At 35.1% G+C, this 24855-nt stretch overlaps 1 protein-coding gene across 10 annotated transcripts in view; it reads left to right on the top strand.

Moving 5' to 3' along the window:
* The window catches only part of LOC112673404 (WD repeat containing planar cell polarity effector), a 424409-nt gene that overhangs the window by 103152 nt on the left and 296402 nt on the right, over positions 1–24855 (top strand). For 8 of the 10 annotated variants that reach the window (XM_035721693.2, XM_035721691.2, XM_035721688.2 and 5 more), the window contains 5 exons: positions 2390–2474; positions 10103–10150; positions 10999–11049; positions 13449–13519; positions 13789–13905. In XM_035721693.2, coding sequence (XP_035577586.1) covers positions 2414–2474; positions 10103–10150; positions 10999–11049; positions 13449–13519; positions 13789–13905 — 348 coding nt within the window. In that variant the 5' untranslated portion in view covers positions 2390–2413. The remainder of the gene's footprint in view (positions 1–2389; positions 2475–10102; positions 10151–10998; positions 11050–13448; positions 13520–13788; positions 13906–24855) is intronic. The other 2 variants (XM_049115575.1, XM_035721694.2) reach the window with 1 other exon arrangement.

Here is a 24855-nt window from a genome sequence, read left to right as displayed (position 1 = left end):
TCTAATACAGTAAGTATTTTGGTTTTAAAAAAAGTATAACCGTAAAGTAAGAATCCTGAAATAAGCCTCATAAAACTAACTGAAAACAATTCCAAAGAATATGGCTTTGGAAATATTTTGAGTAATTGTAGCATCACTAGAGTCACTCCCGAGGAGACAATTCTGAGACAATGCTCAATTGAATTGAAAAACTTATAATTGGCTTAATATCACTTGTTCTTTAATGCCTGCTGGTAAGGAACTTCATCCTCTTTCATAATAATGAGGTCCAGTAGCTCTTCTGTCTCATATCTGTATACAGTGGCAGTCAGCTTCTGGTTACAGCAGGTTTGATCTGGGGATTGAAGGGTCCTTTGTTTTATCGCTAACCTTTCAAGGCACTTAAGTTCAAGGAGGAGAGTGAACTCAGATCAATCCAAAAATCTCTATTATCTTTATAGCCTGTTTCCTTGTTATCTTTTTCAGCTTCATTTTTCTATCACTTTCTACATGCATTTTAATTTACTGTGATTCCTGGGATATGCCATCCTTTTACTCACATTACTAACTGTTCTCCCTCCCACACCTCTTAGCCCAATACTGTAGAGTGCTCTGGTTTCAAGTGCAGATTCTGGAGCCGTCTTCTTATATTCAAAGCCTGCCTTAACTACCTGCTGTCTGTGTGGCTTCTCAGTGCCTCATTTTCCTCATTCTAGGAGTAATGGTGGTACTACTTCAAAGGATAGCTATGAGGATTAAATGAGTTAATACATATAAAATGTTAAGAACAATGCTTGTAATGAGGTCAATTCTTAGCAAGTATTGCCTGTTGCCTGTTATCATCATCATCCTTTTCTATATCATCATTTAACTGGTAAAATCCTATGCTTCTTTGAGGTCCTGCTAACATTTCACAACTTTTCTGTGGCTTTCTCAGAGCCTCACTGTTCCAGGTAGGTTTGGCCTTTATGCTCTCCCATTGTTCACGCTGCCATTTCAGTATTGGCACACTGCATCTTGTTATTTGAACATGAATCTGTTTCTTGATTATTGTAAATACCCTGACATCAAATGTAAAAGTGAAGGTAAGGATGAAAGAAGTTTGTAGTATGTCTAAAATAATTTTGGGTTATCACCATATCAATAGTATGGGAAATATTTTTAGTCACTCCTAATGTTAAAGAAGCTGGGGACTATTTCCTCTGTTTAAAAGATGTCATAAAATATTTTTCGAGCTTTCTTCGTTATTCAGAAATTTGTTGGAAAGAGTAATTCCTTTAGGATCTCTATGAAGAAGATATCAATAGTTTACATATTTCTAATATATATAGCAAACTATTCATACAGTATAGTACTATATGTATTTCTAAGCAAACATTTGGAAGTTACATAAATTTCTTTCAAATATAAAACGTTGACTTTTTTTTTCTGATTCATATTGACCTTTCTCCAATTAGTCCAAATTAATGAGGTACTACCTCATGAAAAAGTATCAGTAATATCTAATAATATCTTGATATTAAAACTTGAAGAAGGGCAGCCCCGGTGGCTCAGCGATTTAGCGCCGCGGTCAGCTCAGGGCATGATCCTGGAGACCTGGGATCAAGTCCCACGTCAGGCTCCCCGCACCGAGCCTGCTTCTACCTCTTCCTGTGTCTCTGCCTCTCTCTCTCTTTCTCTCTCTCTCTCTCTCTCTCTCACTCTCTCTGTCTCTAATAAGTAAATAAAATCTTAAAAAAAAATAAAACTAGAAGGAAATATTTGATGTACTGTTTTGTTATCTTTTTCTTTCTTCTTTTTTTCTTTTTTAATGTAATTTGAGTAGAATATCTGGATCTATCATGACATGCAGATTAACAAACTAATTTGAATGCTAATGTGGTTTTACATAGTTTACGTTTAAGTAAATGTTTCTTATAATAGTAACTGTGTATATTTTCCTTGCCAATTCCATTTTAATTAGCTTGTTTATATGTGGAAGATCATAAATATTTGCTTTGTATATTAAAAATACACCACAAAATGTGTTTGTATTTAATAATTACCTAACAGATGTTCCTTTCCTTTTTTTAAAGATGTTTTTAAAAATGCTTATCTACTAAATAATTCTAAATATACTCATAGCCTTAAAAATCCAACAAGTTATTGAAAATTCAAATACATAGATTCTTATTACCACATTTTTCAGTGAGATGGCATACTACATTTAGGAAGAGTGTATTTTTCTTCTTTCTAGAGTTTATTTCTGGATTGTTAACCAAGGATATGTTAAGATATGTTTATTCTAATGGACCTCATGTCTCAAATATGAGTAGTGTCAAATGATTCTGTTGTTTTCCTAAGGGGTCTTGGTTTTATTGACAATAGAGGATAATTAATTGGCATCTCTTTTTAACTATTTTTTAAACAGAACAGAGATTTCTTCTGCCATCAGATGTCTTTCTGCTTGACTGAACTGCACCTGTGGTCTTTGAAGAATACCTTACACATTGGGGGTAAATGAGCTCTGGTTAATTTAAATATTTTTCAAATATAAGTTAAAACGTTGTAAGTATTAGTAAAGGTTAGAGCCTGGATTGTGTAGCTAGTGTTGCATTATTTTTTTACACTTAATGAAAAATAATTCTTTTTAGTTACTCTGAGTGTTATTTTTTCAGCTTGAGTTAGATTTTCAGTTGTGAAAATTGATTTTATAGGCCTAATATTTGTTTCCCCTTAAGATACATACATGTTCAATTTTTCCTGAGATTGTTTGTAATGACTGATTTATATTCATAAATATTTGCAGGCTAGCTAGTGATAAAGGTTTTTCTATTCTGTATTAAGGTAATATTTCAAACATACAGCTAAGATGTACAATTAATTATATTTATGTTCTTTGCATTTAATATTTTTGGGGACAGGAGTAATGTAAGTATGTTTTAATGATGCCTATTAGTATAATAGCATAAAGTATGTATTGTTAGGAAACATCTTTTAAAAAATCCTCTCCTTTTTGGTTAACTGAAACAACTCTAGGAGGAATGTTTTATTTATATGCCTTTAGCATCATTACTAAGAAGATGGTTTGCCTTGCAAATGTAATTATAGTTTCACTAAGTTTACTTTGCTTAAAATGCTAAGAATAGAATTTCCAGTTCAACAAGGTAGATTTAACACACATTTGCTTCCTCCCCAAATTCTTCTAAAATGAGAATAAATGAATTAAAATGAAGAAGGCATAAACCCATAAGGACGAAGAGAATGCAAGAGGAGACAATTGCAATTGGGCAATTTTTGGAAGATAGGAGGGCTGGAGAAATTAGCAAAGCTTAAAAATCAGAATATCAAATGTCTACAGAAGAGAATTCCAAAGACAGCCAATTTATCTCAAAATTCTAGAAAGATACAAAAATTTGAGATGCCAGATTCTGCAAAAGGATGAGGATGCAGCAGGAGGGTGACAACAAAGGGACTTGAAAATTTGCTTGAGAAGTATGAGACACCTCTCATACATGTGGAAATGTTTAATTAGAGAGGCTCTAAACTTGGAGACATTAGCTCCAGGAGAAGAAGACAGGGGATAGGTGCTCAAGTGAAAATGGGGATGAATTGGAAACCTACATACTGATGGGTGAAGTCCTCTTAATCTCATTTGATTCTGAAATATGTCGCAGCCAGTTGTACACTTTCCAAGAAAGGAGTTTGAGGGCCTAGAGCAACTGTATGACCCCAGAGAGAAGACCTATTGACTTTGACATTTGAGGGGGAAACACCCTGGTCCTTGGCTGATCAGTAAAGCCCACCAGTCAGCAACCCCTATTCATGTACACAGAACTTCTAATCAGTTTTCTAGTGCCTCATTTTTAAATATGAAGAGCAAGAAACAAAATCCAGAAGTTTCAGAAAACACTGGAAAGTTATTCTGAACTCTTGGAAATTAAAAATAGCAGAAAAAAAATTTTTAACTCAAAAGAAAAAAAATTTCTCTCCTAAAATAGAAAAAATAAACCCCCAAAACAACACAAGAAAAAGTTGAGCTTATTTTACTGCTATTGAAAATATAAACTGGTTCAACCACCTCAGGAAACAATTTGGCATTATCTGATACAATTACTGAATGTCACATATTGACCAGTAGTTCCACTCCTAGGTATATATTCTAGCAAAAGCCCTGACACTTGTGTACCAGGAGACATGTAACAGAATGTTCATAATAGTACTGTTTATGATTCAGGATCCTAGAAACAACCCAGTAGGAAAATGGATAAATAACATTTGTGCAACAGAGAAAGTGAATGCATTACAGCTGCATGCAACAGCATGGATAAATGTCAGGAATATAATATTGAGCAAAAAAATTTTAAAAGTAAGTTGCCGAAGAGTACAAACAGTATGATTGCATTTAGAGGAAGTTCAAAAACAATAGGCAAAATTAAATAATGTATTGTTTTAGGAGAAACAATATACCAAATATATATGGTAATACTATAAAGAATATTAGGATTATAGACAGAAAATTTTAATATAGCTCTGAGAAAAGAGGATGTGGAATGGAAATAGGAAGGAGTACACAGGAAGCTTAAAAAGGTAATGTTCTTTTTTTTAGATTTGCTATTTTTTAATGTTTTTAATCTTTTATTTTTTTACATTACATATCATTTGTATTCATCCAACAATTAAAATAATTTTGAAACAAAAATGTTACAATATTTTTTTATAACAGTAAAAAATATACAGAGGAAAAAAACTCTAAGGAGAGACAACAAAATATTATTAGTAGCTATCTCTGAAGATTGGAAATATGGGACATTTAACTTTTTTGCTTATTTCCTAAATTTTATACAATAATATATTATTTTTATAATCAAGGAAACATAATTATGTTGAAATACACATAAATATGATAGAAAAAAATGAAAGCTGTGACAAAAGAGAAGATTAAAAAACAGGAGAGAAAAGACTAGTAAAGTCTCAACATAGGAATTCTAAGCTCAATTGCTAATTCTGGGAAGAGCAGCAAAGAGAAATTATAGAAATATAATTTATAGAAAAAATAGAAATTATCAAAGAAATATTTCTAGAAATTTTCCTCAAACTAAGAAAATGAGTTTATAGGTTGAAAGGGCCTATAAGTACTGAACACAATGAATGGAAAAGGTATCTATGAAGGCATATCAGTGTGAAATTTCAGAACACTGAGCAAAAAGAAAAAACCCAGAGACCTTATAGCAAAGAAAGAACAAATGGATCACATACAAAGGATTGGGATTGCCCTTGGCCTTTTTGACACCAGTAGTGGAAGCTATGAGGCAATGGAATTATGTCTTCAAAATTCAGAGAGAAATTATTTCCAAAAATTATTTCCTAGACAACTAGTCAGTCATTTGTGAGAAAAAACATTTTCAGCTATGTAAATACTCACCAAATTCACCTTCCTTTTCTCATTAAACTGCCAGAACGTATGTGTCTTGCCAAACAAGGTAATTAAACCAAGACAGAGGAAGACACATCTGTCTTTACAGGAAAATAGACAGTGTCTGTGCATCAGACCCAGAAGTTAGTTCAGAATGGTACAGGATCATGAGGCTGGAGGGGAAAGGTTGCTAATGAAAAAATTATACTGATTGGTCAATGATAATATTAGAGTATATTGGAGATTAATTAGTGTTAATATATTTTTAAAGCAATAAAAAACAAGGTAATTTTTAATGTCAGGGACATATTATAAAAAAGGAAATGCAGTCACAGTGTACCTACCCCATGGTTTGGTTGTGAATAAAATTTAGATATTCATTAGCATTGTTAGCGCTGACTTAACCAAAAATTGTGCTCTAATTGTATGGGGAGGATGGGGAGAAGTGTAAGTGTCAGTAGATAGGGAGGGGAACATAGTGGTAAAAGATAACTGAATTCTCAATTTCCGTAGTGGATAGGCAATAGATAATACCTACAACTGAAGAATCAAGAAATTACAGAGTGAGAATACTATTTGCAAATATGGAGGAATATAGAGAAGAAACAGTTCATAATTGTAAATAGTTATCTCTAGGGAGTAGGTATTTTCTTTTAAGATTTTATTTATTTATTCATGAGAACCCAGAGAAAGAGAGGCAGGCTCATCTCAAGGAGCCTGATGTGGGGCTTGATCCCTGGACCACGATCACACCCTGAGCTGAAGGCAGACGCTCAACCCCTGAGCCACCCAGGCGTCCCTTAGGGGGTAGATATTGAGGGCTAGAAGATACAGTGTCACAGTGTTGTTCATGTTGAATGACTTTAGCAGTATACCTGAATTTTTTAAAGGCCTGCACATGTTTGAATTAGATATTTAAAAAAGATTGAAAGCCAAAAATAGCAATCTTTTTATACCCCTAGAGACAATGGTAATATCATATGTAATTAGGGATATTTTTCTAGGAAGCTCAAAATGGTATCAATGCAAATATTCTTTAAAAAGAAGTCTGTAGAACATGTGACTCTTGATCTTGGAGTGTGCATTCAAGCCCGATGTTGAATATAGAGATTACTTAAAAATAAAATTAAAAAGAAGTATGATAGATACATTCAACTGCATATAGGTATAATTTTCTTATGGAAGGAATAAGTGAGCTTGAAGAGATTAAGGTCCTTTTTTGTGTTGTTTTATGTTTCTGTTTCTTGCATTAAAAAAACAATAGAATCCTTAGTCAAAATACATTTCTGAAAATTTAAATCTTAATGAAACTGTACTGTTAGCTATCTTGACATTCTCTAAAACAAGGATTTGCAAAGTGAAACATTTTATTATTATTTGTTCTTATAATGAAGCCAGAATTGTTGTAGAGTTGGAATCTTAAATTGAAGTTTTTTTTTCTCTAATCATAATTGCCGATTTTTTTCATCTTGTTCCCTTACTCCCATATTATCTAGGTTTTATGCTTCTCTGAGATCATCAATCTCTCTCTCTTTTAAGATTTTATTTATTTATTTATGAGAGAGAGAGAGAGAGAGAGAGAGGCAGAGACATAGGCAGAGGGAGAAGCAGGTTTCCTGTGGGGAACCTAATGCAGAACTCGATCCAGGGACTCTTGGATCATGCCCTGAGCCTAAGGAAGTTCATCAATCTCTTAGTCCCTTTATTTTCTCCTACTCTGTTATTCCCCTCACCAATTATCTCCTTACCCAGCTAGGACTCCATAGTTGGAAATCTGGTCAGTTTTATCTGGATTCCGTTATACCCATAGTCTTCTGTTACATTCCTAGTAAAATCCTTCCCTGCCCTTCCATCTGTCCTAAAGTCCTCTGTCTCTAGTTCTCCTATTCAGACAGTGTATGGTTTTTAGAGAAGACTCTCACAGTAGTGCACAGTGGCCTCAGGGTGCAGTAAGGTCTTCAGTCTCAAGTGGATCTTTAGCAGGGCCTATATATTTTCTTTGGGAACATTCTTGTCTTTGAGCCCATATGAAATCCTCCTTTTTTAAGGGCTCAGCTTTAATAAGTCATCTAGAAAAGCCTTTCTTGCCATTTAGATTAAGTTAGTAACCCAGTTACATACTTTCATTATGCTTGAGATTTGAAGTATTTTTTTTAAGTAAATCCTATGGCCAGCATGGAGCTTGAACTCACGACTCTGAAATCAAGACCAGAGCTGATATTGAGAGTCTGATGCTTAACCAACTGAGCCACTTAGGCACCCTGCTTTGTTCCTTTTAGAGGAGAGGTGTCTAGAAGCCAGGGTGTTCTTTAAGTGTGCTTACTGCTATTGGAGTGTCATTGTTAACCAGGCTCTCAGTGGGCAGAGCCTAGGGAATGTATGTGTGTATATATGTCTGTATACATATTTATATCCACATTCATTTTTGCATCTATCTCTATATATTAAAAACTGATTTTAATTTACCACCACAGGGTTCATTCTAATTTTCTTCCTTTCTGTATTTGTATTTCTCTATTCAGACAGTGAGAAACCTGAGGTTTCCATATCTTTTGCTTACTTAATCCATTCTCTATGGACTTAGCCTCCTGTCTCTGACCATACCCTCCCCTACATAGATGCCCTCTTCTTTCACATGAGTTCTGATACAACCTTTTGGGCTACCTCCATTTGTGGATGTCTTCCTCACTTTGACACCCGTCATGAGGCCATTGCCCCATGTGAATGTCCTTTTCACCCTGTTAGGGTTCTGACACACCATCAGGCTGACCCTCTGTCTGGACATCTTCCTCATCCAGCATAGTCTCTGACTGGGTTTTGACAGGCCACCCTGGGTCAGATGGAGTAGATCAGACTTGTGCACAGAATTCAGGGCCCTTGAGGTGCCTGTCTGGCTTAGTCAGAAGAGCTTGAGACTCTTGATCTCAGGGTTCAAGCCCCATGTTGGCTGTAAAGATTAGTTAAGTAAAAAAAAAAAATTTTTTTTGTTAAGAATTCAGGGCCCTTTATGGTCTTCATAGTTCTGTTCTAGAGTTGTAAATATTTGGTTGTATCTAGTGATGGAATATTACACTAGAGAATATTGCATGTGTTCATAACGCTTATGGTTCTTAGATTTTTTTAACTAACCTTTTTATTGAAGTAGAGCATATGTGAAAAGGATAAAGATCATAAAGATGTGTTTTGAACTATCAAAAAATGAACATACCCATAAAATCATCACCCAAGAAATAAAATATTATTGGTATTTTAGGAGCCCTACTTATGACCTTTTCCAGTCACCCCTTATTAAATATTTTTATTTTTTAAATGTAATTTTATTATTTTTTAAGATTTTTATGTATTTATTCATGACAGACACAGAGACAAAGAGAGAGGCAGAGACACAGGCAGAGGGAGAAGCAGGCCCCATGCAGGGAGCCCAATGTGGGACTTGATCCCCGGTCTCCAGGATCACACTCCGGGCTGAAGGCAGCGCTAAACCGCTGAGTTACCAGGGCTGCCCAGATATTTATAATCTAACCAATAGAAAGAGATTATATTCTTTAAAATGATATGTCCCAGGATGTTTGGCTGGCTCAGTTAGTAGAGCACGTGACTCTTGACCTGGGGGGTTGTATGTTGGAGCCCCATGTTAGGTGTAGAGATTACTTATAAATGAAACCTTAAAAAAAATTGTATGTCCCAATTAATGGCATGATGAGTAGAATGGAGTTTTAATATGTACATAGGATTTACTATTTTTAAAAACTAAAAGTTAATTGTATTGGGGTGCCTGGCTGGCTCAGTTGGTGGAGCATGTGACTCTTGATTTTGGGGTTGTGAGTTTGGGCCTTATGTTAGGTGCAGGATTACTTAGATAATCTTAAAAAAATAAAAATTACAACTGTAATACATTTTTTTGAAGTTTCGTCATTCAGTTTGAGAAAGTTTGGAGCAGTCAGTCACTAGGGGGCAGCCTGTACTGCTTCCACTTCTTTAGAAACTGTTGTATCCTTTTGTTAGTAACTAGAATTATTTTGCAAGGAGGGAAATAAATGTTACTTCAAAGAGAAAAATATTTCACTATTTACAGCTAGGAATAAAATGGACACAATTATTTGGTTTTGCTGTAATTCAATTGCAAGGACAGAGTCCTTGGTTCTCTCAAAATCTAGTAAGCCTTGCTTTGCTTCTATGGCCCCAGGATAGCACCTTGAATGAGTTTGGAAGGTTTTTTGCATCTAAACAAGCTTCAGATAACTTAACCATACTTTCCTCTAGTTTTTTCTTTTTCTCCTGCAAATTTCCCCCAAGCACCATATTAGATTTAAGCTAAAGTAGAGACAAGAAAACAACAGCTCAGAATCCAACAGTTAGGGCATTTTTTTTTTCCATCCTCTAATTTCATTTGGCATTGCTTAGTGGCAGTTCCTTTTGGTAGCACCCTGTGAAAAATATCAGAGGAAGTGTGAAAGAGAAAAGTTGGTCTTCCTTGATTTCAGTTTTGTTTTTTTTTACTACTTCTTTCCTCATGCTCTTCTAGTTTTGTATAAATCTTTTTAAATTAGATTGATAAAACTTCCAGTTCCTGCATATCCCTAGAATAGATGAACTCATGTCCAGATACTCTTGAACTATCTTATTTATTCAAAAAGATTGTTTCTGTCCTCCTTGCCTACCCCACCCCAGTCCTGCCACATAATAAACTTTTTACCATAATCTAATGTTAATTCTTCTTTTCCATAGATAGAGACATTGGGATCTACCAGTATTACGACAAGAAAGACCCACCAGGTTAAGTATCCTACTAAACTAATTTTTATAAATGAAATATTCTAAACTATAAAATACTGACCATTAAAAACTCTTTGCATGACCTTTAGATAAATTCTAAAATTAAAAAAAAAAGTCACTTCAGTTCTTTAGAAAAATGCTGAGGTTGATAGCTGTTCTATATAAAATAAAGCAATATTGAGAAAATGCTATAGAAGAACATGAAAATTTTCATTTTACTGCCGATCCAACTGATAACTGGACAGTCTGTTCACGTTTATCTATCAGTGTTCCAGTAGAGGGCATTGTTAATGCGTGGGTCCCACTGTTGCTGGCCTCCCGGATCCTCACCTGATATCTGAAATAGGCATTTCTGAGTGAATGATCAATTTTCTTTATCTGATTAATCCTGTTAATCCCAGAAGTTTCATGATGGGCCAAAAGGTCTTTCTAGCTAGTTACTTCCTGTTTTGGTCTTTGTTGAAGTGGGGCTTGTGTGGGCATCCTGTGTGTGTAGCTTGGTGGCTAATAGGCTAACTTCATGGTTCTGATGACAGACTGAAGTAACTTCTGTTCTGGACTCGGTTGCAGTTCTCTTCCCTATCTGAAGAGATTGTGAGCTCAGGATATTGGCCCACCTGTTGTGCCGTGTAAGCCCTTTCACTACAAATTTAGGAAATACTTCTAGGAAATGAAAACATCCACATTATGACGTTTTCTTCCAACTGCCTTTAAAAAAATTTAGCATAATTTATTAATCTCAACAATGTGCATAATACACATTATATATGCATATTTAAAAATACAAAGTATTTTAATTAAAATAATTTCCAGTTATTTTTCTTCTTTCCTTCTCTCTCCTGCTACAGTATCACTGACAGAGCATGGTAACATAGAAGAAAAGCAGAAGCTGGCAGAATGTAAGCTTATTTTTACTTTTTTGGAATTATTATAAAACTGGAACTTTAATAATCCCTGAAGATTAGGTCTTAAAAATATTTTAAGCTTTCTGCACAAATAGGAAATGTTTTTCCTTCCAAATTTCTTATAATTCTAAATTTCCATTGTTTAGGTCTATAAACATGAGTGAGAATTACATTTGTTAGTCATTTCTAATTTAGACCATTAAAATCTCTATCCAGTTTTGGGACACGTGGGTGGCTTAGAGGTTGAGCGTCTGGCTTTGGCTCAGGGTGTGATCTCGGAGTCCCAGGATCGAGTCCCACATTGGGCTCCTTGCATGGAGCCTGCTTTTCCCTCTGCCTGTGTCTGCCTCTCTGTGTGTCTCTCATTAATCAAATAAATAAAATCTTTAAAAAAAAAAAGAAATCTCTATCCAGTTTTTTTTTTTTTTAAATTTATTTATGATAGTCATACAGAGAGAGAGAGAGAGGCAGAGACACAGGCAGAGGGAGAAGCGGGCTCCATGCACCGGGAGCCCGACGTGGGACTCGATCCCGGGTCTCCAGGATCGTGCCCTGGGCCAAAGGCAGGCGCCCAACCGCTGCGCCACTCAGGGATCCCTATCCAGTTTTGATAAGAGAGATACCTGTGTAAACATAAACTTTCTTGATGAACCATATTTATGTCACTTATGTATTTAAAAGAAATGTATCAGACTTAAATTCTGATAACATTTTGTTATATGCCATGCCTAAATTGTTAATGTTTTACCCATTCAAAGAAAATAAAATTTGTTAAAAAAGAAAATTTGTAATGAATAGCATTATTAGCACTTTATTCTTTATAGTCTTTTCTCAGGTGTATAAGTATATATATATAATACAGCTACAATGAAAGGTGGTTTTAATGACTTGAAATTAAATATAATTTAAGTTTTATTTGGAATACAGGTAGAGCTGAAAGTCCTACCTGTTCCCTTGTTTTATTTATTTATTTTATTTATTTATTTATTTATTTTTATTTTTTAAAATTTTTATTTATTTATGATAGTCACACAGAGAGAGAGAGAGAGAGAGAGAGAGAGAGAGAGAGAGGCAGAGACATAGGCAGAGGGAGAAGCAGGCTCCATGTGCCGGGAGCCCGATGTGGGACTAGATCCCGGGTCTCCAGGATCGCGCCCTGGGCCAAAGGCAGGCGCTAAACCGCTGCGCCACCCAGGGATCCCCTGTTCCCTTGTTTTAAGTGGGTGAGCTCACATTTAATTTTTTTAAATGCTGCATTAGTAACTGCAGTATAAATTTAAAACTTTGCACATATGCTCAACACGTACACTAGGTTTATAGAATGAAATTAATTTGCTGAAATAAGATATATAGTAATTCTATTGTAAAGTTTAAATGTCTGTATATACTGTATATTATATGAGTACATACACAGAACATAAATGCATACATACAGCTCTTATTTAGAAATATTTTTTAGGAGAATTAAAAAATGAATTCATTTTCTTGATGAAATAGATATCATTATAATGAATTTAACATTTTGTTCTTTTAATAAAACTATTTTTAGTTTGTCTTAGGCTAACATTGAGTCTACTGAATAATTTTATCTTTTATTTAAGGGCATTTAAAACAAAAGAAAGGCTTATCATTATTGAATCATATACATTTTAAAGAGGATCATTTTATTTATTTATTTATTTATTTATTTATTCATTTTTAAAGATTTTATTTATTTATTCATGAGAGACACAGAGAGAGAGAGAGAGAGAGAGAAAGGCAGAGGTACAGGCAGAGGGAGAAGCAGGCTCCATCCAGGGAGCCTGATGTGGAACTCGATCCCAGGACCCCAGGATCATGCCCTGGGCTGAAGGCAGCACTAAACCGCTGAGCCACCCAGGCTGCCCAAGAGGATCATTTTAGATAAAAAAGTTTTAATAGGTGATGCTTACTTTTAAATTTATATTCTATGCATCATATTTTGTGTTTTATTTCTTTCCTCGGTATATCCATTCACTCAGGAATTTTCAGGTTGGAGAGGGTTACTTACAGAATTTGGAATTTCTTTTGGATTGAACCTTTTAATTATTTGTATGAAAAAGTTACTTCTCTGGTAAAGAGTTTGGTCATTTACAATTAGGTACTAGATTTCCAGGACTAGGAAACTTTCCCAGGGATTCTCTGAGCCATATCGGTTGTCCTCATAAAATTATGATCACCGAGGTTGTTTTGTGGTAAAAATCCTGTTCCTATGACAGAGCCTTTCAAAAGGCTGTTATTTGATGATGGAAATGAAGCCCACTTCCTCTCAATTAAGGAGGTGTTTTATTTTAATCCTCCTAAGGCACACTGCTAAGCAGAGTTTCCTTTTTAAATCATGTTTAACTAACTGTAATACATGTTTCATTTGCCAGCACGAGATTATCCGTGGACACTCAAAAATAGACGCCCAGAAAAACTTCGAGACTCACTCAAGGAGTTGGAGGTATCTTTCCAAAAGTTTCAAAAATGGCAACAAACAAATCTGTTTTAAAACATCTTTCAACAGTTTTAATTTTCATAAAGGATCAGCTCTCCTGGTGATGATAGCTTTGCTTTTGTCTAGTGAGGAGTTCCAAAACAGTTGCATCTTTGTGTGGCATGCTGATCTTTTTTTTTTTTTTTTTTTCTTGGTGCTTGCAAATCAGAAGCACTCTAACTGATAACAACAATGTATATAGCCAACTGCACTCTCTCTTTTTCTGTTTCCTTCAGGAATTGATGCAAAACAGTCACTGTGTGCTGAGCAAATGGAAGAACAAATATGTCTGTCGGGTAAAATGGTTTGGCATACTTTTGCAGTGTTTAACCAATGGAGCTGAAAACTATGCAGTAATTGGTATTCTTGTGTTATGATAGATAATGGACAAAAACTTTTTAGGAGTGGATATTTCAGAGTTTGAATTCTAGTCATTCTAGAACCAACATTAGACAGATTGACAGAGGCCACCAGGCTGCCTCATTAATCAGTATAGTTGTGCTGACAGTATGAACTAGCATCAGCTAATATGTCAGCTAATAAAAGCCTTTTCAGATGGTATTTTTTGTTCAGATTTGTTTGAATGTTGATTGGATGTTTCCTGGAATAGATTTAATCATATTTTCGAGTGAAGATAAAACCACAGGACAAAAGGTTTTTTGGCATATTACTTTGAGTAAGCATTTGTAAATACCATGCTTATGGAAATCAACAAGCGGACTATAGTTAGACCTAACATAACAAGACATTTGCTCATATTCTTTGAACCCTCTAAGTTATGCTGTTTAATGCCATAGCCACCAGTCACCTGTGGCTATTTAAAAATAAATTTAAACTAATTAAATAAAGTTAAAAATTCAGTTCCTCAGTTGCACTACCTACATTTTAAGTGCTCAGTAGCCACATGTTGTCATGTGGACAATATAGATACGGAACATTTCCATCTTAGAAAATTCTGTTAGACAGCACAGTTAGGACCTAGACAACATGAGCTACGTGTTGAATGGGTCTAGATTTAATAATAAGACATAATATTTAGGGACCATTGATCAGAAAATAATGGACAAATGCCTTAGCTTTGTTTATAAGCTTAAGAAATACTAGTTGCCTTACTTGTTTGTGATTAAAAGAATCACTAGTCATATTCTACTCATACATGTAATTGAAGTTACATTAGGACTAATAATTACAACTGTTTTATGAAATTAATCCTATATTAATTTAAATTCTTGTTTATAATATGATTTATTTTAGGTCTAACTATTATTGTTTGAAGTTTAGGCCCATGGCTTTAACCATAAATATACATTGGATTTGTAGTTATTATGAACATAATTGAATATTGGAACATAAACTATCCTTTTATTTTTATTTTTATTTTTTTAGACTATCATTTTAATGGACTCTAATTTTTCCTCAGTTTTTGTTAATCTAGTCTGCTTTTACTCATGAAAGGTAACTAACTAGTTACTTCCTCAAGTGGCAGAAATTATTTTTTTCCAGGGACTATCTGCAAGGCTGAATTAATATTTTTAGAACCATAATACTTTCTAAATTTGACTTAGGATTCTATTCAAAAGGATGAGATTATTTAAAAATTCATAATTTGTTTTCATTAAAGCTTTAATCAAACATTAAACTTAAATACAAAATATGCTCCAGGAAGTTTTAAACTTAGTACAGCTCAGATTGTACTTCTCAATGCCATTACTCACCTTAAAAGCAGGCTCGAAATTATTTGACTGGAGGGCAAGCCTACTACCCGTAGTAAGAGGTCTGTCTTGTGGCCTCCACCCTTACCATCACACAGGGTAAGTTGGAACATGTCAGGCATCTTAAAATATGCAGTGAAGCATCCCAATAGGCAATCCTTTTTAAATAGACATTATTACCTTTTGATTTTTAAGCAAGTTTGTATGTATCTGTATGAAGGGAGAATAAGGCAAAGGATGTCTTTCACTATTAATTCAATGGAGAAAAGAAATTTGCATGATAGAATATATATAAAATTACTTCTATAATTTATAGCAAACTGACAATAGTGGTTTCTCAGGCTGTTGTACCAGCATCACTTTTAATATTTCCGATGAAATTTATCTTTCTTTACGGTCTGTCATATTTGTGTGCTTCATTTGTATGATTGATAAATTATTCCTAAAATAGCCCTTTTACTACCAGCATATTCTTGATGTGATTATTATTTTAATAAGATAACTTGCCCTCCACCTGATCATCCTGATTAGTCCCCCACATGTTTTTATTTTTAAAAAAATTTATTTAAAATCAATTAGCCAGGCAACCCTGGTGGCTTAGCGGTTGAGCACCGCTTGCAGCCTGGGGTGTGATCCTGGAGACCTGGGATCGAGTCCTACGTCGGGCTCCCTGCATGGAGCCTGCTTCTCCCTCTGCCTGTGTCTCTGCCTCTCTCTCTCTCTCTCTGTGTCTCTATGAATAAATAAATAAAATCTTTAAAAAAAAAAATCAATTAGCCAACATATAAAACATCATTACATATAATACATCATTATATCATTACATTATAGTTTTAAATAATTCATCAGTTGCATATAACACCCAGTGATCATCATATCACAAGCCTTCCTTAATGACCAACAGCTAGTTACTCCGTTCCCCCCACCCACCTCCCCTTCAGCAACCCTGTTTGTTTCCCAAAGTTAAAACTCTCTTATGGTTTGTCTCCCTCTCGGATTTCTTCTCTCTCTCTCTCTTTTTTAATTGAAGTTTGATTTGCCAGCATATAGTATAACACTCTGTTCATCCCATCAAATGCCCTCCTCAGTGCTAGTACCCACATCTTAAAGGCCTATGAGAGACCTCCTAACATTATTTATCCATTTTCTCAATTTCTAAACAATACAGTGAACTAAGTCTTCTATAAATATGTGTGTAATATGTGTTATCCTAAAAATCTCTAATATTACAGTAAATTAAAAATTCGATGCTCAAGCTAAATTTTTAAAAGGATCTCTTTAACCTTATTTGTTAGTTGCAAATTAAGTATTCCTCAACTACTCAAGGGCCCTCCTATTGTGCACCATCCAGTGTGGTAACTCCAAACATAGCATGGGCTTAAATTTCTATTAGTGGTTTTCCCCCATATATTTAGCCCTAAAATGGCAACTACTGACCACAAGATACTCTTAAAAAAGGGAGTGAATTAAAGTTCTTCAGTACCTTGGTGCTAATATAACTGAACTCTCACTCTTTGATTGTGGCCACTCCTTAACCAATGTAAATCTTTTACCCCACACTCCAAAATGGCAGATTTAAGATTTACAGACTTTTTCCTAGTTGTCTTCTTTTTAAGGGATCCTCATTTCTTCAAAAGGTCCAGTTTTTTAAGAATTAGCAAGACAATACCAATACTTCAGGAGATACATTTTGAGCTTGGATTTTTACCTTTGTTGAATAATGAGATTTTTATAAGTTGTCATCATAACCAACACTTAGTTCATGTTGTTGATCCAATGAACTATAAATCGTACCATTTAAAAATAATTCCTTCCACTTGCAAATTCAAAAGTTTATAAATCAAAACTTACCTGTGCATATGTTCTGTATGAAAACTGTTTTTTAAAGTTGGCTTTTCAGACTGTGCCTCTTCCTTTTTTTTTTTTTCCCTTAAGATTTTATTTGTTTATTCATGAGAGAGACAGAAAGAGAGGCAGAGACATAGGCAGAAGGAGAAGCAGGATTTTAGGACCTGGGATCACGACCTGAGCCAAAGGCAGATACACAACCACTGAGCCATGCAGGTGCCCTCAAACTGTGCCTATTCCTAATTTGAAATGTATTAAAAGTATGAAATATAATTTAGAGTTTTAGTTAAAGTAGCTATCACATATTTTTTTGTTCTCCTAAAATTATTTTAAGAAAGTATTTAATAATTTCCACTTTGAATTTGTTAAACCTTTTTACAAACTACTCATTTTATAAATATTTTACAAGAGGAATAATAGTTTCAGCATTAGGAGACTATTAAATTGTATACCACCATGGTGGAATTTTTAAATTCCTTAATTTATTGTGCTTTAAGTCACATTCATTTTACAGGTTATTGCATAATTATTTAAAAGCAGTGTTATTAAAATAGATGTAACCTCACATATGTTGATTTTATTTTTATTTATTTATTTATTTTATTTTATTTTTTTATTTATTTATATTTTTTTACATATGTTGATTTTATTTATTTATTTATTTATTTATTTATTTATTTATTTATTTTTTGTTGATTTTAGATTAAATAATCTGAATCGTATATGTACAGTCAACCACAAAAGTATATGATAATGTTAGCTGTACCCCTGTTTCTTTCTATAACAGTTCCACATTTCCAGGTACAATTTTAAAATGCCAGTGGAATGCCTGGGTGGCACAGTTGATTAAGTGGCTGACTGTTGGTTTCTGCTCAGGTTGTGATTTTAGGGTCCTGAGATTAAGCCCTGCATCCGGCTCTGTACTCAGTGAGAAGTCGGAGGATTCTCTCACTCCCTCTTCCTCTGCCCCTCCCGCTGCTCATGCTTTCTCTTTCTAAAATAAATAAATCTTTTTTTTTTTTAATGTCAAGAAGAGATAGTTTTCTTTTTTAGTTCTTGTAATGAATTACTTGACATGCTATGTAAAAATATAAATTTTTTTTCTAAGCCTGTTACAGATAAATTGTGAGTTTATGGAACTCAGTTTATCATACTTTCCTCAGTTGTAGAATTGATACATCATTACCTGATCTTTCCTTTCATCAAATTGGAAATCAGTTTGGAAATCAGTTTGCTTTTCTCATAAAATCATAATTAACAAACCATGACCTTAAGTTACAACTATTAGAAACAGCATATTACTTCTATAAAACTTATCACACTGTATTTATTGAGTGCCACCATTATGGGATGCACTAAGGAAGTGTAAAATGTGGGCTGAGTCCCTAGTATAACCTAGTCAAGGAATATAGATACACAAAATCACTAAGACACTAATGAGTACTAAGTTGTAGAATACCAAGTAAAAAGATAGTAAAGTTTAGTGAAAAGATAGTAAGAGTTTAGATAGAAGGCATAGAGATTAGTCTGGCATAAGATGTAGGATAAAACAGGAAAACTAGAGGCAGTTTGTATAAAGAACAAATGAAATAGGATAATTATTTTCTGAAAACACCAACCCAGAGGGTTTCTGGACTTGATGATCCTAAACACAAAACACAGTAGAAGGGAGGTGGCTAGACTGAGAATAAGGGGAATAAGTGAGAGTCTGTATCTGGAATGGTGAGCTTTTCCCCAGCTTTCCCCTCTCTGGCATGAGGTATATGGCTCTGTATAACCTGTTTAAGGGATCCTTCTCTTTTTTTTTTTTTTTTTAAGATTTTATTTATTTATTCATGAGAGAGAGAGAGAGAGAGAGAGAGAAAGAAAGAGAGAGAGAGAGAGAAAAAAAAACAGGCTCCATGCAGGGAATCTGATGTGGGACTCGATTCTGGGTCTCCAGGATCACACCCTGGGCTGAAGGCAGTGCTAAACCTCTGCCACCCGGGCTGCCCAAGAGATCCTTCTCTAAAAAAAAATAGATCATACCCCTCCCCCACCTGTTGACCCAGAGCAAAGGCGATAGATACTGATATTTGGTAGTTTCCTTTGAAAGGGTAGATGTGCTAACCAATATCCTTATAGTGGAGCTATGAGTTAATAAGTCTACCATAACAAGCTTCCAATTAATTTTTAAAATTTTATTTATTTTTTATTTTTTCCAATCAAATTTTAAAGAAACATACTTTAAAATATAACCAGAAAGCTAGAGGTTATGATACTTTTGAAGAAATTCTCCATCTGTAAATCCAAGATCTGTGTGTGAGTTTAAAAAACTAAAGATAAAGAATCAGGAACAGTGCAATAAACAGAATTAAATTCAGGGATTTAAAATTAATTCCCATAGAGATGTAAGAGCAAATGTTGCATCTTTGAAACAAGACTAAGAAACTATTTTAAAAAATGGAATACTTGGGAAAAGGGCAGGGGCTCTTGGGAATTAAAAGCATGACAGCATAAATAGAAAAATTAATAGAAGAATTGAAAGAGAAAGTTGAAATATCCCTGTATTGCAGAACAGAATGACAAAAGGACATATTAGTAAACAATAGGCAATAGGAGATAAAGAAATTAGAGTATTAGGTCAGAGGGTTAATATCTAAAAAGTAATAGGAAACAAGAGGGAGAAACAAAAAAATAATAAAAGAAAAATTCCCAGAACTGGAGGGTACTTGTTTTCTAGTGTGGAAAAAAAAAGAAAACATGACTGAAAAAAGATCAATACAAAGGCTTGTCTTGTGAATTTTAGAAAACCAAAAGATAGAAGATCCAAAAAGCTTTCAGAGTAGAAAAGAAAATAAGACACATACAGAGGAATGGGAGTCAGACTTCCCAATAGCAAAACAAAGAGAAGACAGTGATCCCTTCACAATTCTGAAGGGAAGTGATTTTTAGCCTAGAATTCTATATGTAGAATTCTAAATTGTTACTCAAGCAAGGACATTTTCAGACTTGTTAGCTCTCAAAAAAATTTACCTGTCAGGCACTTTTCTCAGGAAGTTATTGGAAGATGTGCTACCCTAAAGCAATAGAATAAACCAAGAAACAAGATTTTTTAGGATTCAGAAAATGGAAGCTCTTACATAAGAAAGAAGTGAAGAGAAATCTTAGGATGATAACTATGCCTTAGGCGTAGAGAGCAACTAGTCCAAATCGGGGCAAGAGACAGAAGGTTCTGCTAGGAATGTTGGAGGAAGGGAAGGAAAGGAACTGATAAATCTAATATCTGATATAGTAAAACTTAAAAAAATAATATAAGATAAATGATATAAGAAAAATATTGATTCATGATAATAGAAAATCAATAAGTAATAAAGAAATAACATATGGAAGACATTGCTAGTTGCTTGCTCAATATCCATTTTTCTTTATGAACAGACCCTGACGTTCCCAGTGGCAATGTGACCAGTTACCCTGTTCCCTTATGAAGCTAGAGGTGGCCAAATGAAGTAGCTCTGGCCACAAGTCACTGGTAGGACTTACAAGAAAGCTTATTAAAGGAACCAGACTCACCTGGATGTGCCTTTTTAGTTTCTGCTTTTTGCTTTCCTCTAGTCTGGATCTGAGATACGCCTGAGGGGCAGAGGCCTGCCTTTGACCATTTTTTCACTCGAGGCATATGTATATTTCATGTCTACTATATGCCAGATAGTATTCTCAATGCTGGGGATACCCGTGAACAAAATAGACAAAAATGACCAATATTCCTGTTCTCCTGTGGTTTACATTTCAATTGGGAGATATCCTTGAAAATGTTGATAAGTGAAATTTAGAGTATGTAAGAAAATGAAAACCGTTAAAGAAAAGCAAAGCAAGGGGGCAGCCTGGGTGGCTCAGCGGTTTAGCACCGCCTTCAGCCCAGGATGTGATTCTGGAGACACAGGATCGAGTCCCGTATCAGGCTCCTTGCAAGAAGCCTGCTTCTCCCTCTGCCTGTGTCTCTGCCTCTCTCTCTCTCTCTCTCTCTCTCTCTCTCTCTCTCTCTCTCGGTGTCTTCCATGAATAAATAAATAAAATCTTAAAAAAAAAAAAAGAAAAGAAAAGCAGGAAAGATAGGGAGTTATGTGTGTGTGTGGAGGGGGGGTACATGATGGGCCTGACCAGTAAAGGCTTTACTGAAATATCACGTGATTAAGACATGAAGGAGTTAGCAATGGAAGATATCTTGAGGAGAGGGTTCCAAGTAGAGGGAATAGCAGATACAAAAGGCCTGAGATGGGAGTATGCCTGACACGTTTGAAGAACAGGAAAGAGTCAATGTGACTAGAGTGGAATGAGCAAGAAGAGTAGCAGGAATTGAAATCAGAGAGGAAAGTAGACACTAGTTATATAGGACTTTCTAGGCCTTTGATAGGACTTGGCTTTTATTCCAAGCGACGTGGAAGACCCTTGAAAAGTTTTGAGCAGAGGAGTAACTTGTTCTAGTTCACTTTTCAATTGAGTATTATGATAGGAACAAATTGAAGAGAACGAAGATGAGATCAGGGAGATGGGTTGGAGGGTTGTTGTTATGGTCCAGGTGAATAATGGTGGCCTTGACTGGATGGTAGTGGTTGAGCAGTGCGAAGTGTCCAGATTTGGGGTATATTTTGAGTTTTGAGCCATCAGAATTTGCTGATGAATCAAATGTGGTAGACAGAAAAAATTTCTGTACAGCTATAAGAATGGAATTGCCATTTACTGAAATGGGGAAGACTCAGAAGTGACTTTTTTTTTTTAGAAGTGACATTTTTGGACATCAGTGTTTGAAAGGCCATTAGATATTCAAGTGGAGAAGTCAAATAGTTGAGAGAAAAGTCTGGACTGGAGAGATAAATTTGGGAGGCAGCCACACAGAGGATATTAAAGCCAAGAGATTGATGAAGATCACCAAGGGAGTGAGTGTAGATACAGAACTAGAGGAAGCTAAAGCGCTGAGTCCTGGAATCCTCCGGCATTTGGGGATTGGAGATAGAGAAAGGGAGAGATAGAGCAAGAAGACTAAAGAATAGCCAGAGCACACTGGAGGTAGTGTTTATCCTGGAAACCAGGTTTCAAGAAGAAAGTGAAGTATTACTGTTAACATAAGAAGCCAGTAGCAAGATGCCTGAGATGGACCATTGGATGGAATAGCACGGAGATCATCAGTGACTTGGTAAAAGCAATTTCAGTAGATGGTGTGGACAGGAACCTGGTCAGAATATATTTAAGAGAAAGTGGGAGTAGAGAAATTAGGAATTAACAGCATAAGAAGGGGTTATGTTACAAAAGAAAATGGAGAAATAGGTCAGGAGCTTGAAGGAGAAGTGGAGTCAAAAGTTTTTACTTCTTTTTTAGATAGGAAAAATAACATCTATTTTTGTTGGTATGCTAATGGGAATGATCCAATAGAGAGAGGAATAACTGATGCATGGAAAAGGGAGAATTAATTACTGAGTAATGTTCACAGGAAGCCACTTAATAAGAGGGAGGGAATAGAAAGTAGGTGCCTGGTACCTGGTGATATCATGGACCTGTCTTATCTGTCATGGACTGCCTAACTGCAGATTTCTGGTTCTGTGAAGAAAACCAAACCCGTTCTAGTAAGTAATTATTTCCTTTTTTTGTTTGTTTGTTTCTGTTACATGCACCTGAATGCAATCCTAAGTGACAAAACATGCTTAGAAATGTGGGCATAGAACCAGAAGGTGCTACCGTAAGAGTTAAAAATGGTCTCATTTGCAAGTGAGATGAGAGGTTGTGGCAGGATTAACAGTGAACAGTTGTTTTAATTCTAGGTATTCTTCAATATTTTAACAATTTATACCTGTATTCCTTTAACTGAAATCTTTTTTAAACATGCCCAGAGTGCTTCTAAGAAGCAGATGTCAAGCTGCTATACTGGGGAGTGCCTGGCTGGCTCCAGTCAATAGAGCGTGTGATTCTTGATCTTGGGGTCACGAGTTTAAGCCTCATGCTGGGCATGATCTCTTTATGGATATCACTTAAAAAAATAAATAAAGGTTAAATAGAAGATGTACTAGGAATGCAGGAGATTATGGGGGGGGATGTGAAAGATGAAGGGGGAAGGGAGTAAAGTAGGTGGGAAGGGCCTTTTGACTGAGATGCTGGTCTGAACTCTGTGAAGGGAGAAGCAATGAAAGAAGATTGGGCCGAAGGGGCCTCGGGCTGCAGAATGGTGCTAGGAAAGTTTCAGCCAGGCTAAATGGGGAGTCCCTGAGCCAAAGTTGCTCATTAGAGGAGCCCCCTGTTGAGCTAGCACACAACCATGCTCAGATATTGGCTGGTGGCCACCAGAGAAAGTGTAGCTTTTGTCAGTCACCTATGACACCGTTCCCAGCCTCCATTCCTCCTGAAGGAGCTCTGAGTGCTGCATGTCCGTGACCATTATACCCACAAAGATTTACATTAAAAATCAGAACATGTATCTCTATATTTGCACATATACAACATTGTGCCTGAGTAATCTTAATGTTCAGCCAGCCAATTTAATATCATGCCTTAATAAGTACTCTTTTTTTTTTAGGCAAAAATTTAATTCTTTTCCAGGAAAAACAGAAAATTTACATTGTATCTTGATTACCTCAATCCAAAGTTTGATGATCTATGACAATTCACTGATACAGTAAATATTTATTCTTAAAAATACAGTAAGATGTGAACCCAGTTTTGGAACATGGTTATGACACAGAAAATTTTCAATCTTATAATAATGCATCTTTGTATCATCAATTAACATTTCCTTCCTGTTCTTTTCATAAGTGATTCTTTCTTCTTTTATTAATTTTTTTCATTTTAAAGCATTTCTTTAAAGAAACTTGTAATTTCCCTGCCTCCGCCCTTGGCATTCATGTCTAATAATGTTTTGGAAGCCTCAAGGTATTTTGCTCCAATGGGAGCTAGTTCAGGACTATGAATTTCCCTCATATATTCAGTTGTAGTTAATAGTAAATATATATAAAGCTAAATGAGTTCAAAATCTGAATAATCTGTCTCGTTGATTTTCATATTTAACAAAATAGAAATGTAGAAATACCAAACATTTATCAACTTTTTAAAGGGAAAGTAGTTTTACTACCGTAACTAACAAATGAGAAGACATTTAATGCATTACATTTATACTTATACTGGGATTTTATACAAATGCCTAAAATGTTTCAAATTTAGAACTTTATATTGGATGTACAAATCGGAATATACCAATTAGTTTAAAAGTTCATTTATAAACCAGGCATCTAAGGTTGGATTTGAGAACCTAACAACTGTATATTCATATTAAGTAGATATACTACTTAAATGATTATGAAATGAAAAGTAGTTATATCTATGCTGCTTATAAAATGGTGTTATATATAAAATATTCACAGTAGCTCTTCACAGTGAAATACCTGTCATTTGGTTGTCTCCTTGGTCTAAGTAGAAGCCTAGGTTGAATTGTGAGATCGCAGTTGCCACCGCATGCTAAATAAGTAAAACTCCTTATATCTGTATGCATCCTTCTGCCATAACAGACCCTACTCCTGCCTGAGGCCCAGTCTCTCTGCTTCTATGACTTTGACCTAGATCTACAGCTCTCAAACTCTGCAGTTAGGCATCCTGGGGACTGCAGTGAATTCACAGGAGTCCTGCAGGATATTTAAAAATTTCAAGAAAAACACAAGATTTCTGTCAGATACCACACAAACGAGTAGCTGTAGGTAATATAGGGTTTCAACATGAGCTTAC

This window comes from Canis lupus, chromosome 10 (assembly GCF_003254725.2).
Source record: "Canis lupus dingo isolate Sandy chromosome 10, ASM325472v2, whole genome shotgun sequence".
NCBI classification, from domain to species: domain Eukaryota; kingdom Metazoa; phylum Chordata; class Mammalia; order Carnivora; family Canidae; genus Canis; species Canis lupus.
The sequence above is the reverse complement of the archived record's forward strand: the minus strand, read 5'-3'. Positions and strand labels throughout refer to the sequence as shown.